We start from the raw sequence: 14358 nt of genomic DNA on the forward strand, positions 1-14358 counted from the left end.
GTATATAAACCTGTATCTTTGACTGCCATAAAAACACCCCAAACAGCCACTAGACATGTCCAGTAGTGAGTGAGAGGAATACAAGCTTCCAGCATGAGGCATAGGGAAGAGAAACATTTCTCTTGATTGTTCTGCATGGGTGCTTCATTTGAATGTTCTTGCATATCAGGGTACAGCTGATAAATTGCTGCACCTGAAATATCTCAGTATGACCTCAAAATGAACCAAGAATGAAAAACTTCTTATTATTAATTTATTGGATAACTAATGATTTGCATGGTTTGATTTCTCAAGAAGTGTGCAGCTGTGTGATTAAAATCTTGGAAGCCTGAAAGTAAATACAAAAGGCATGTGATGTAATGAAATTAAAATGCAGTATGATGCTTTCCTATACAGACAGTGGTTTAAATCAAAACATCATGAGATTCATTTTTGCTTACATAATTTTTAACTTCCATTCCCAAAATGGGTGTTCAACATTTTTTTAGTATGATAATGCAGTACTTGTGAGCAGTCAGTGTCTAGGCTGATAAAGTCAAGGTAGGTGGCAAAGGTGCAAAAGATTAACGCTGATACAGATGAGGAAGCTAAATGCAGACTGACTAGAAACCACTGGAAAAAAAAAACCAGCATTAACTGAAGACAAAGCCAAGACTTATCTGGGATTTTTAGTGGTGGTGTCATCCCTTGCAAAAGAATGTAACTAAAGGTGGAAATACTGTGCATTCCATACTGAATTTATTTCAGAGTATATTGTATGTAAATTATTATTTTATATTCTGGTAATAGAATCCAGTCAAAGCATACTAACAAATCCAAACTTATATTTCAAAATATTTATTGAAGATTATGTTTTTTCTTTGAAAGCCCTCATTCTCAGAATCCTCAGACTTGGGAATTTTTGTTGCAATGTTTCCTGTCCAAGAATAACAATTTACTTGAGGAAAACCTGTTTCATTTTCCACTATTAATTAATTTTCATTTTTTATGAGAGATCTATTTCTAATTCTCTATTAAACTCAACTACTGATGCTTATGGAATGTCCTGAATTTGCTTTGTAGAAAACAGTGCTTTTCATAACCTAAAACTGCTAGTAGCATAGCAAATCCTATCCTGATTTCTGCAATTCATTTTTTCCAATTTGAAATATCTATCCCAAAAAGATAAATAGAGTCTGGGATTTTAGCTTCTAGCAGAATAATGGGGGGAGAGAGAAGGTACTGGTATTGGCACTGTAGAAGTCATCTTAGGTGCTATTTAAATTCCTAAGAAAAACAACCATGTCCTGTTTAAATAATTTCAGAAATAAAAGAAGGATGTCTTACAAGATGTGCAGAAATATCACTGTAGGCTGCTCTGTTTCCTTACTGCAATTTTATGAAAATTCCCGCAGGCTAAGACAATGCTACAATACAGTTATATTAGATTTTATGCTCTGTTTTATAGCTGAGGCTTTCCAGAATTCTCTGCAGAGATGAGAAAGGGTTATGACAGGACAAAACATACAAAAAACCCCCAGCAATTCCCTCTTAACCTTGTGTATGGCAAATAGAACTTTAATTAAAAGCAAGCACTGGCCTCAATGTAAGTTGAAAGTTGAAGAAGCTGCCTTAAAGCACTTTAAAATGTGTCACTTGAGGATTTTCCCTTTAACCTTTCCTTCCAGCTTGTCATCATCAGCTCACTAGTTCTTAGTGTAGATGCCAAACAGCCACAGCTTTTCCCTGTTAACATTCTCCATTAAAGGACTGATGATGAGTAAAAGCTGTTCACTACTTTACCCTTATAACTACTACTACTGCTCAGCTCTGTATGGTTAGCTGAAATGTACTGGTTGTTCCAGTTTCACAGCAGACAAAATTTCCAGCAGTTTTCACCAGTTCAGTGTGACAAACTTGCAAGTTCAAGAATGGTATTTTCTGCCTGAAGCTCGTGGGCTTTCAAATAATTACAGCCTCTTCCTACTGTGTAGAATACAGAACTGTATTTAAAGCAGTTAAACATGATATGATGGAATTTTCTTTACAGCAGAACATCTAGTTTGTCTTAAGAGCTCAACTCAGTTTTGAGAAGTAGCAATTAAAGAACAATTATCATTTAAAAAAACAAACACAAATAGATCTTGTAGTGGGCTTTTGTTGCCTGTTATGTTGACATTGGTACCCATAGTGATCATTGATTTCTGCTGTAGAACCTGGTGGAAAGAGAGAAGTTCTTCACCTTTACCTGGTGACTTGGGAGGGATTCAAACAGTTAGTGATGTCTCTTTTTAGAATGAGGGCAAAAAAACAAAGACCAGGAGGCTCCAATCATCTCTTTTGAGGCTGTTAACCTTACTATATTTCATATATTTATATTTATATATTACTATATTTCATAATTACGTATGGATTTGGGGGAGAAATTTCTGAGAGGCCAAGTCCAGGGACATCTTTTTCCCTTCATTGCATGGGAGGCAAAGCTATTATCTTACATTACTAGCTAATTATTATTAGCTATTATTAGCAGAGAATGAGTATTGGTGCCAGAGCTGCATACAGAAGTGGTCATTGAAATGTTGCTGAGGTTGCTGAAACAACAGCAGCCATCTCTGTTGTCAGTATAGCAATTACCAAGACAGCAATTGTACTGAAGTGGCTCAAGTAGTTCAGTGCTTTGGGAAGGGTTTATCAGCAGGACTGGGAAAGTTTGGCCTTGGAAGATTGTGTCCTACTTTGTGTGAGTGCAGGATGCTTCCAGCTGAGTGCCTGAAAGTCAGAATATTGAAAATTGTCTTAAGTTAGTGAAACTCAGATATCTGTGAGTTCTCATAATGGCTTTTTGCCTTGTGCCACAACTTGATGCCAACAAGCTTCAGGTTCATGAGCAGAAAAGACTAAAATTGTCCATTTGAGCTACTCATTTCCTTTTTGAGTTTTGTGTAGATCTCACTATATCACCAATGTTACTTTTTAAAGTTTTCCTGCCTGACAATAACCCTTTGTTTTTTCTGCTTACTACAAGGAGCAATATTTTTAAAAAGTTTGTTTTATCAAATTGATTTATAAATTTATATCTTTTTACCATCCTCCATGGCTTGCTGAGGTATTTCAGTTGTTAGTGATGAAGTTTCTTGTAATGTTCAAAGTATATAAGCATAGGAGTCCTGCCTGAATATCAAACTCAGCTAAAGAGGAGTTGAGTGGTGAGCAGAAAAAACAGCTCAAGTGCAAGGAGCTAAAGGGATTTTGGAATACCTCTGTTTTGTGTTATTTTAAGAGTGCAGAAATGCATTCTAGGCAGGTATATACCTACCTAGAGCAGGCTTATGAATGCCAGCTACTCCTCTTGGTGAAGAAATTGTAGCATCCAGTCCATTGGTAATATAGACTTGATTGCTTCTCAGATTTGCAACCATTTTTGGCAGTTTTCATTAGTATGAGTGGAAATTTGTTTGGAGCATGTTATTAATACTGTGTTAAGGCTCTTTTTACTGACTATATTTGACCTTCTGGTGTCTCTTAATAGAGTACAAACTATTGAGTTCATAAAGTTCATAAAATTTACTCTTCTTCAAAATTACTGCTCAACACCTATTGCATTGCTGGACATCTGAAAAAATAGCAAAACCCACAAGGACTAAAACAAAGTACAAAACTCAAGAAGAGGAGTTTGAGGATTTGTGGAAGTTTTTAAAAATATTAGCTCAGGTTTGAACACTTTTTTTTAAGAGAATCCTATTTTTTTCCTACATTTAGAAAAATCTAGACAAAATAAGGGCTAAAAATCGTAGTTCTTCAAATGACAGAATCAAACCCAGTTTGTGGAACTTTAATTAAAATGTGGAGCAATATTGAGCAAAGAAGTTGTGTAGCTTCTACTTGTCTCAAAAACCTTAGGAGCTATGCAGTGTTAAGATTGCCAGTTGTAGTCCAAAGGATTTTCAAGCACCCTGCAAATACAAGGGAATATAAACTGCCACACGCTCTTGTTGATGGAAGTTCAACCTGCCAAGGCTTCTAAAACAAGTGGCTTGATTTACACAGGTGCTGTGTATTTACAGTTTCTTGATTAGATTTTTCTTTGCCTGGTAGAAATAAAAGTCACGCAACACTAAATTTGTTTGAAAATCAGTTTAGGATTGTTAATGGGACTTTTGATTAAATTTTAGCCCACTCAAATACCTTCTGTCAAAATAATATTGGAGTGGGATAGTGCTGGAATATTCTTTCTCCAAAATGCAGTCAAAATTGTCCTAACATTTTTTTCTCAGTTAGTACTTAGCTATGCCTATTCCAAGAACTGCTCTTGTTCCTTGTATTTAATGATGGGGTGAGATTTTACTCTCTCCTATATTATGATTCTGCTGGAGCAAAAGGGGTGGAGGGGGTGGTACAAATTCAACCCTTCTGAGCCAATTTCACTATGCAGAAAATGTAAAAATTAGAAAGTTTGGTAAAGACTGGCAGCTAAGAGATTTCTGAAAGGAGTCATAACTTCTTCCAGCACCCTATGGGGTGAAAATATGCTGGCTAACCTGTCGGACAAGTGATGACAGGGATATAAAATAAAACTCAAGAAAGACAGAAGTAACTGTAAATTCATAAGCTGTAGTCCTGGATAGGAGATATGTGATAATACTGTCTGGAGTTGAAGGGACCATGAAGTTACTGCAAAAACAGGCAGGTTGAACTCAAAGAAATTACCAGGACTAACTGGCATTCTTTAAGAAATCTGAGAACATTTTAAAGTAGAATATCTGTGTTCCTAACAATGCAGTATTTCATTTTTAGTACTAGGAGGTGTGACCAAACCAGGAGTTGATGTCAAAACCCAGTTTCTTAGTCAACCTTGTGACCTAGAAGCAGGTTAATGTGTAATCTCTATGGAACAAACTAATAGAAGTGTTAATAAAATAAGTCTTCTGTGAAGTCTGGCTTTATGAGTTTCTTGTAGATTTTTTTAAGAGTCAGTAAACCTGGTTAAGTCAGTAATTGACTGGGTATGGATGAATAACTGACCAAAACCAGGAGGCAGGCAATTGGGGATAGGTTTTTTTTTCCTAGTGATACAAAGTGTTTGGAGTAGTAGAGAAAAAGGCTAATGGGGGGTGGGGAATTAGAGATTTACTAATTATGCAGTAAAATGTCAGATGGTATTCATTACAGATAAAAACAAAGTGGTGCAAATGAAAAAAAGCTGTCCTACGGTATCATCGAAAATGAGAGGATTTGAGCAGGCTATTAGTGCTGAGGAATAAGGACCACATAGTTCCATGATAACATCAACTTGTTGCTAGGCAGCAGATCAAAAAACTAATGAAATACTAGGAATTATTATAAAATGAATAGAGAACAAAACAGAACACAATTATGGCAATGCATGAATTGCATGGCTCACCCCAAAGTTGTGTATCATGTGCAGCTCTTCTGTCATCTCAAAATAGTTACAGTAAAAGGTTGAGGGGAGAGCAGTGTGTGTGGTGAAGTTTGTTCTCTGTAGGGCCCAATTAACTAGACTGGAGCTCTTCAAGAAAGAAATCATGTAAATGAGTAAATCACTGGAATTGTATAGAGGGCAGACAGTGATGGAGAATAAGATGAGTTAGGGACTGTCAGTTGAACCCCAGCTGAGCCAGGCTCAAAACAAACTAGGGGGAGCATGCCTTCGTGCACTGGGTAGGAAAGACCCTCAGGGTGCAAAAAGTTGGTGGTGCCTGGGGATGCTGGACGCATGCTTAGAGAAAAGCTACATGCATGCTGATTTATAGACCAGTTGGTACACAGCAAACCACAAGTAATCACAAAGTAGAGTATGAATGCAGAGAGAAGTATTTTTTAAGCTTGAACTCTTTTTCTTTGTTGTCACTTGTTTGGTTGTTGTTGTATGTAACTTGTGGTCACTCGTAGAGTTAAAATGCAGGAAGATGCTGAAATGATAAACTGAATGTCCCAGTTCTCCAATTTAAAAGTGGTTTTTGATAGAAATTAATATAATGTTATTTCACATGAATCCTCAAAACTTTTATCTAATACATTCATCTTTAGATTCTCTGGTTTTTCATTACAGGAATAAGCAAATTTTCCCAAGTGTCTGGTAGTCCTGTGAATTTTCAGAAATTATTTTTAATATCAAAACATAGCATTGTAAACCTGTAAAAATGTCAAATGTCCCACTCAAAAATATTCTACCTAAGCAAAAACATGTCTTGGCTGTAGAATTTTCTGCTCTTTGCAAGAAGGCTTATTTCTCAATAGAACTGAAGTGCTTTAAAATCCCTCTGTAAGGATAAAAATGAGATTTCTCATTTGCATCAAACTCTCTTTATTGATATATGTATAGGCACAGTAAAACTGTTAATTGAAAATAAAATTCTTTCGGTGTTAGTTCAATATTGGGAGCTTGATAACTGTGATTCCACAGCACTAATATTCAAAAGACGTTTATAGAAGAAGGTGTTCTATAAAAGCAGAACTTCTGTTTCTTAAGACTTTGTTTCCATTATACAGATAGCCATTTGGAAGAATTTCCTACCCTACTTCACTGTGCAGCCAGATTTGGCTTGAAGAACCTTGCAACATTTCTGCTCAGTTGTCCTGAGGCCACTTGGGCTTGCAAAATAGCCAATAAATATGGAGATGATCCAGAAAGTATTGCGAAGAAGCACGGGCACAAGGAATTAAGAAAATTAATCCAAGAATTGTCAGTAAGTCCATGTGCTTTCCATATGTCATCTACAACCGGGGGCTAAGATGTTGTGCTACTGAGATCCCATAGTATCACTTCTTGTAAAGACTAATATGTTGTAGTCCTGAAAATATTGTTGTACTCCTGTCTCAAAAAGAGGGGTCAAAATGGGGTACAGCCACTTCCTTTGTGCACTGTTGTGGAGATCAGAGCTTTTGCACTGCTCAAATTTTAGTCATGTAATGGAAAGGAGAACAGTGAGCCAGAAGTACCTTATGTGGCCTGGTTAGATTGGTGCTTTCAGGACCCAAACAATGGTTATATTGTAGTCTAGACCAGCTGTCTAGAGTAGGAGATAATGACTTATTTAAAGGACACTTTGAAAGGGACTATCAACTCTCTTAGCACTGCCATTCTTCACCATTCAAACAAGACTTGTTTCCCTGCCTTGAATGTTCATGCTACTGTGAAGGGAGGGTAAATTCTTTCATCTTTAGATGGAGTAGATCTTTCTTCAGCTGGGCACGCAGGACTGGTTTGGGGCAATGGTTGCCTTTCCACTTGAAAGGTAATAGTAAAATAAGGGTCTCTGCATAATTCTACCATGCAAATTATTGCAAAACCTAACAGAATTGCAGTAAAAAAGCAATGTAATATAGTGACATTTGAGAGCTTCAGCCTATTCCAACCCTTTTGGTGCTTACTGTAATACATACAGATATGATAATTGTACAGTTTTTTGATACTGCAGTTGAGATCAAATTTAACTCAAAAAAATATGTTCTTTACCCTCCAGCATAAAGCTGTCCATAAAACCATGCTGTATTCCTCGATCACCATGTTAGTTATTTCACATTTAACAGTTTCTTACTTCTGTAGTTGCCTCTCAGTCAATCCTTGCATTGGTCAGAAACCTCCTGCCAGTAGCAGTCTGATGTGTAAAGTCAGGCTTTTCAGTTCTTGGAGTTTACCAGTTGGCTTGAAGAGAGTGGAGCTCTATTCCCTAACCTCCCTACCTGTGTATCCGGTTAGGTGCTGCCTTTGTATGGTCAGATACTCCCAGTAAAGCTGTGTGTAAAGAACTGGTAAGAAGAGGCAGAATATGAATGAGGAATAAGGTGATACTTAAATCTTCGTGAAATACATTGATTTCTTTTCTAAGATGGTCATATGAGCTGAAGGGTTGAAATATGGATGAAAAACAGTTTTGGAAACATGGTTTCCATTGATAATTTTTCACGTTTAATGATAATGATTAATTCCATAGGACGTTTATTTTTTATACTAGTGTTGTAGAAACTCAGTTTCTGATGTTTCTTTGTTGTGCACTCCACATGGAAGTGGAAGCTTCAGAAAATGGATAATTTTTGTTTTATCCTAATGCACTCATACTCTGGTTTTTATTTTGAGGGAAGACAAGCATGCATGGTACGGGCACATTAAGCTAATACACAGAGATACACATTGCAATTCTACAGTCTTCACATTTTAATAGACTTTGTCAGTGAAGGAGAGCAGTGCTTGTCAGGGTGGTTTATTTCACTCTAAAAAGTATGAAGTGTGTGTACATACCTCTGGTTAGCTTTTCTTTATTAATAAGATTATTAACTTTCCTGATAAAGTCGAAGTATTTGTCAGTCTAAAACATGCATTTAAAGTGACAACTGGGCTCTACAATGTAATTTTTCATTAAAACACTTCTCCCATGGTACATACCTGCTATTTTTTGCGTGTGAACAGTTAGCAGTAATAGTTCTCTGCTTTCCCAAGCGTGAATAGTTATACCAGTATTGAAGCAAAAACTATTCTATGGACACTGTTAACATGTGTAGTCTGGATAGGACATGCATTTGTACTACTTGTTTTCAGTTGATTCAAATGATGTGGCTTATGGTAATGCAGTACAAGTAAAAATCTGAGCATGCTTCAAGTCTGCCAAATGTGTAATATGATACTATAGAAATGTTAGCTCCTACCACTGGAAGAAAAATGGCTTATTTGTGTTGCCTGTAATAGTGCACTTAAGCACACAAACACTTACTGTACCTCTGTAATTGATGGGAATGTGGAAAAGAAATATTTGCATGGCTCTGAGCCAAGAAGAATTTAGTTTAACCGTGTTCCTGGAACTTCACATTACAGCTGTAGTGTTGACATTACTTATTATTACAATAGAAGTACTTTTGCATTTGGCATACCTCTCACTGTTTTAAGTGTTACTTTTGTTTGGTTGTTCCTTTAAGGAATAGCCCCAAAATACACATAGTAAATCATTGCTTCTATCTTAAAGAGCAGTAGGGTTCCAGAAAAAACGAATGCATTAAAACATACATTTGATCTTTCCAAAATCCTGCAAAGTGTCTTTTATTTGCTGGAGAAATACCAAAAAAACCCAAAAGTGTCATTTTGAGTTGGAGAATTCTTAGGGGTAAGAATTCCCTAAGATGATTAGAGCGAGAGCATCAGAAAATGAAGTGGCAACAACTCAGCTGCTATTTCCACCTTCAAGCCCAGTGGGCCGTGCAGGGCTGTACAGCCCTTTTTGGTGTCTGCTAGGCAGATCAGTGCTCAGGGCTTTTAGATGCTGCAACTTTGCTGGTAAGGCCATCCAGGTTCCCTGCCCAGCAGGCTTAATGGAAATGTGCTAAGGGCTCTGTTGGCAAAGGTGAGCCATGGGAGCTGGCTGGCTTTCACATGGGGTCATCTGGATGGCACAGTCCCTGTTCTTGTTTAAAGGGAAAGCCTCTTCCTGCAGCTGGACACTGACAGTGTCGGTGTGGGGAGTGTTACAGCCACGGAAGGCAGATCTGGAGTGCCTGGTGGCTGTGCTGGGAGCTGATCTCCTGATGTGTCCCAGCAAAGCACAAGGGAAGGATCCCACATCACAAGGCACCTGCTGTGTGCTCCTCAGCTGTATGGATGCAGACGGAAGAGATTTATTTTATTTTTTTCGTACCAGTTTTAAGTGCAGTGTCATTAAATGCTAAAACCTCATACCCATTATATATATCCTGTATATATCTGTGCTTCCACCATGGTAGTGTCTGCCTTCTCTGTCAGAATTCCTGCATTTCAGACGCTCCTTGAAGCTGTCTGCTCTGGTGAGGGAGCACTACAATCATTGAATGACTTGTATTAATGGTACTAAATTGGTGAAACTGTGCCTGAAAGAGTCTTCAGTAGAGGTTATAAGGACACTCAGTTTCAAATGTGCCAGCAGTTTATTAAGCAAATTGTAATTTTTTGCATTTTAGCACAAGGCCACCTCAATGGGCATTAATTTCTAATTTCTGCATGTTTCATTATAGTTAGATAAAGTAATTCCCTCTTCTGTAGCATAAAAGAGGGACATCATTTAACATTCTGCAATAACATCCTGAATTGTTAGTATTTTGATTTTTATTCCTCTATACCTTCGAATATTTGAATGTTTTCCACAATTGCTTATAGGCTGAATTGCTTAAATCAAGTCTGTCAATTCAAAACTAGTAAGAGACATTCAGCAGGAATACTGGCAGCAGTCCCTGTATTTGAGCCTTTGAGGGTCAAATCCATCTGATGGCTCAAATGCCAGTAGGAAATGCTTTGCATTAGCCGCAGGTGAAAACATATCTGCAGTCAGCTGCTCCAGTACCTGTGACAGGTAGTACTTTGTTAAGTGACAGTAGTTTTCTGGGGTATCAGGGCTCTATTTCAGATGTTTTCCTTCTGCATAATCTCTGTCTCTGAAAGCTGCTTGACACAAGCTTGTTCTTCTTGCCCCCAGCTGTGGCTTTCTAAGTCTATGTAAAAATTCTACCTCCAGATTATAAAGAAATCACTGAAATTATGTTTTTATCCTGCACATAAAGAAAGACTTTAAAATAATGCTTAGAAATCATTTCTCATGTAGGTGAATAAGGCAGGGAGTATGTTCAATTTGTGACCTGACCATTTAAAATTGGAGGTCACACTGGTAGCCAGTTTAGGCATTTGTGCTTTGGCATGGGAGTAATTCTTTGTTCCCGCACTTTGGGTTTCTAATTTCTCCTTTCTTTTAATATGAGCTGTGTAGCTGAATGTGTCATAGCCAGGAAGATTACTGTGTACCACTGTGGTATCTTTCACAGATTCTAGAAAAAAACACAATTCAGAAAGTGTTTTATTGGCTGGTTAATGCAAATACTTACTGATTGCTGGCTTCAGCCTTTAAAGCAGATTCTTGGGGGTGGCATAAACGTTATTTAAATATTAAACTTGAAACCTCATTTCATGTTGTCACCACACAATTGAGACAGCACAGATTAATTTTTATTTTTAAAATACTCTCTGACATTTCAGAATGGGTTACCAGAAGTCTAAGGCAGAAAAGGCAGGTTAATTGAACTTTTTTTACCTGCCCTCTCACCAAGTCTGTAACAGTGCAGCAGAACAGGAGACTGATAGAAGAATTTTCTTCATCTGCCACTAACAAAATTCTGTCTGGATTTCTTGTTTAACTTAATTTCCTGTCTGGTTGCTTAGGCATCCCTTAGGCAGCTATTGAAAATATAATAGGTATTTAGCTCTGTACATATTGGTGGAAATTCATTTAGAACAGCATAGATAGAGATTGCCCTGCATGGTTCCTCAGAAGAAACTTGTTTTCTTTCCAGAAGGGACAGTTACAGCAATTCCAACTCTTCTGAGGGATGTCCTGCAAAGTCCAGACCCTCAGTTTCTGTGTTCACTGCTGTTAGAAGTTCTCTCAATAGCAGAGAGAAACACACTCTTACAGCTGGTCATAATTTTCACTTAGAGCCTTTTTATCGAAGATACATGTCTTAGGTAGCAGGGAGGGAGGAAAGAAATTTTTCTTTCTGAAATGCCAAGCTATATTTTATAAATTATAGCAAACTTAAAGGATGGGCAGAAATGTAGTTTGAGAAGTAATTCATCATTGTACACCTCTCCCCTTTCATCTCTTACTTTGAAGTGAGTGGTTGAACCAGAATGCAGAATCTCTTGAAGTATCTTCATCTTGATGAAATAGAAAACAAGTCTACAAAAACAGGGTATTGTGGAAATTAAAGCTACTTTTTGTCTCAGTTGTTTTATGTGATAAGAATCTTACCTGGCTTTGTAGCTATTATTGCCAAATGACAGGAAATCTTTAGACTGCAGGAATCCCTTCAACAAGGATTCTCATAATTTGCTGGGAAGTTCTAGAAGCTCATCAGGAGTCAGTGCTTTCTGATCACAGAAGTATTATTCTTCCATTTATTTTTAGCTTTGTGTTTCTGCAAAAGGCTATGTAACGTGGCAGAGCTCCTCAGCAAGAAATAGATTTTTACATCCTCTTGCAACATCTTCTTGAGCTATTAATTTTCTGCTGGGGAAGAATCACATGTAGAAAGATGAAGAATCTTAAATTAATCTGATTGCTGTCAATATTTCTTTAATTCACTTTAAATTGCGGTATTGCACTGGCCCATAGCTCATTGCTTTCAAATATCTGGTAGACTGTGACAGAGAAGAGGATTAGTCTGGTTTCTGAAACTCCATCTAATCCACCAGTGAGTCCTTGGTGAAGCCTGCTGGAATTTAATTCTTGTCACAATATTTTAGTGCTCAGAAATGTCAATTACACGCACTCTTTGGTACAGTGGAAGTTACGTAGCTGAAATGAATAAGTGACTGACTGTATTCTTTGATACGCTTTAGTGAGTGGATATTCACAAATCAAATTCTTCAAAAGAGGCTTCCTATTATCAAGTCTTGGTGTTTTATGTTTAAGATTTGGTTTGGGGAATTTATTTTACTAGATGACAAGATTCCCCTCTTTTCTTTTTTGTGTGCTCTCAGAGGGATGTGCTCCCTGTAATAAAAACTTGCTAGCATATACTGCCTTTTGAGGTCAGGCAATTTATGCTTTAGTGAAGAGATAAGGTACAGACTGAGCACAGAAAATTTTGGCTTCAAGGAGGATTTTTCATTTTGCAAAACCAGCCATTACACTACTACACACATTTTGTAAGTTTTTCTATTGACTTTTTTCTATTGACTTTTATTCAGGCTAGAACCTTGCACCTTAGCTGTGATTACATCTTCTGTCAATAACTATGCAATTGAGTGCAGCCTTCTTGCAAAAAGAATGATAAGTGGAGTGGAAGATTTGGAAGCCTTACTTTTGTATAAGATGCCTATTTAGATTTGTGTGTAATTTAGAATGAATGAGAATGTTTCCAAAGAATTGTGTGGTATTTTGTCTCATCTTTTGATATTCTGTAACTATAGCAGTGACGCAGTGGAAGTCAGTTATTTGCGATTTACTATTTGTAAAAGCTTTTACAGTTTTTATGGAAGCTTGAATATTAATGGAATTTCATGCAAAATGCTTGTGAATTAGAAGTAGGGAAAATGCAAAAGGATTCCATGATGATATCTCAGTTCTTAAGTGTATTTAGGATTGTAAAAGCTAAAATATGATTTTCAGAAGTTTTTCTGACTGTTTGTTGGTATGACATCAGCAAATATACATGGCTAAGGCACCATTTGGGAAGGTGAGATGGGGAGTGTCCAATTTTTTAGAAAGTATTCTGTAGTTTTAAAAGAACCATTCTTATCATTTACCTGCATTATTAAGCTCTGAATTTGTTTGAACATTTAAAAAATGTTTGGCTAACCTGTTTATGTTAATGAAAAATGCAAATGCAATACTTTATAGGAGAGAGAAAATAATCAACCATGTTATGTTGTTGTAGAAGTCAATGACATGCCTGTGTCAGATCTGGCCCCTGCATCTACAAGTATGTGTGGATATGAATAAGTTGAAGTAGATAAAGACTGTGCACTAGATTGAGAATGTGTTAGAAAATCAGCTGCTTCTGCCTGCTGTCATGGAAAGTGACCAAATTGGATATGAAATACTGTTGTGTATAAGGTGTCATTTTTCTATTCAGCTTGTTTAGAAACTGCTGAAGCTAAAAGCATAGGAAGCTTGTAAAAGGCTAGAGATCTTTGTGGATATTGAGAACTTCTAGTCACTATGTAGTGTGTTTTCATCATGGGGGCATTTGTCCTCTACCCAAGTTAGAAACCAGTTGCATGAAGTTAAGCAAGAAATTTTCACAAGGAGAGAATATCCCACAGTTTTCCATTTTAACAAATGTTCCTTTCATCTGTCAATCAACCTTCCTGCATTACCAATATCAATAATAACTGTATTATTAGGTGTGGAGGTCTTCTTCCCGTAATACAGACTTCTCAGAAGCCCTTACAATGCAAAGCAAAAAGTGAAGTTTTATAAAATTATCTGCTAGCCAGTTTATTGCAGAAGGAAGGATTGCTGGGGCATTTCAATGGAAAGTCTAGAAAGTTTTAATGGAAAGTTTCACGTCTTGCCTCTGTCAGTTGAAGCAATTTGAAGGTATATGTGTGGCTGTCAAGAAGCAGCATTACCTTTACACAGCATGTGCTGCCAGCCTGATTATCTGGAATATGCCCTTTGGCTGCCTTGCAGTGATCTCTGAGGAATCAAACATTGTCATATCTTACAAGTTGTTGAGCACAAAGAAAGCAGATCAGCAGTGCCTTTCTCCAGCCCCTCAGGAGGGAAAAAAATGTAATTAAAAAAAAAAACAAAACAAAACAAAAAAACAACAAACCAAATAAAAAAAGACCACCACAGAGGAGAAAAGCCAGTAATAAGGCTCTTTCACTCTCATGGGGTA

At 37.1% G+C, this 14358-nt stretch overlaps 1 protein-coding gene across 1 annotated transcript in view; it reads left to right on the forward strand.

The window, feature by feature from the left end:
* BANK1 (B cell scaffold protein with ankyrin repeats 1) overlaps positions 1-14358 on the forward strand; it is a 134442-nt gene that overhangs the window by 49870 nt on the left and 70214 nt on the right. Inside the window, exon 8 of the mRNA XM_056490779.1 lies at positions 6490-6686. Coding sequence (XP_056346754.1) covers positions 6490-6686 — 197 coding nt within the window. The remainder of the gene's footprint in view (positions 1-6489; positions 6687-14358) is intronic.

This window comes from Oenanthe melanoleuca, chromosome 4 (assembly GCF_029582105.1).
Source record: "Oenanthe melanoleuca isolate GR-GAL-2019-014 chromosome 4, OMel1.0, whole genome shotgun sequence".
Taxonomy (NCBI): domain Eukaryota; kingdom Metazoa; phylum Chordata; class Aves; order Passeriformes; family Muscicapidae; genus Oenanthe; species Oenanthe melanoleuca.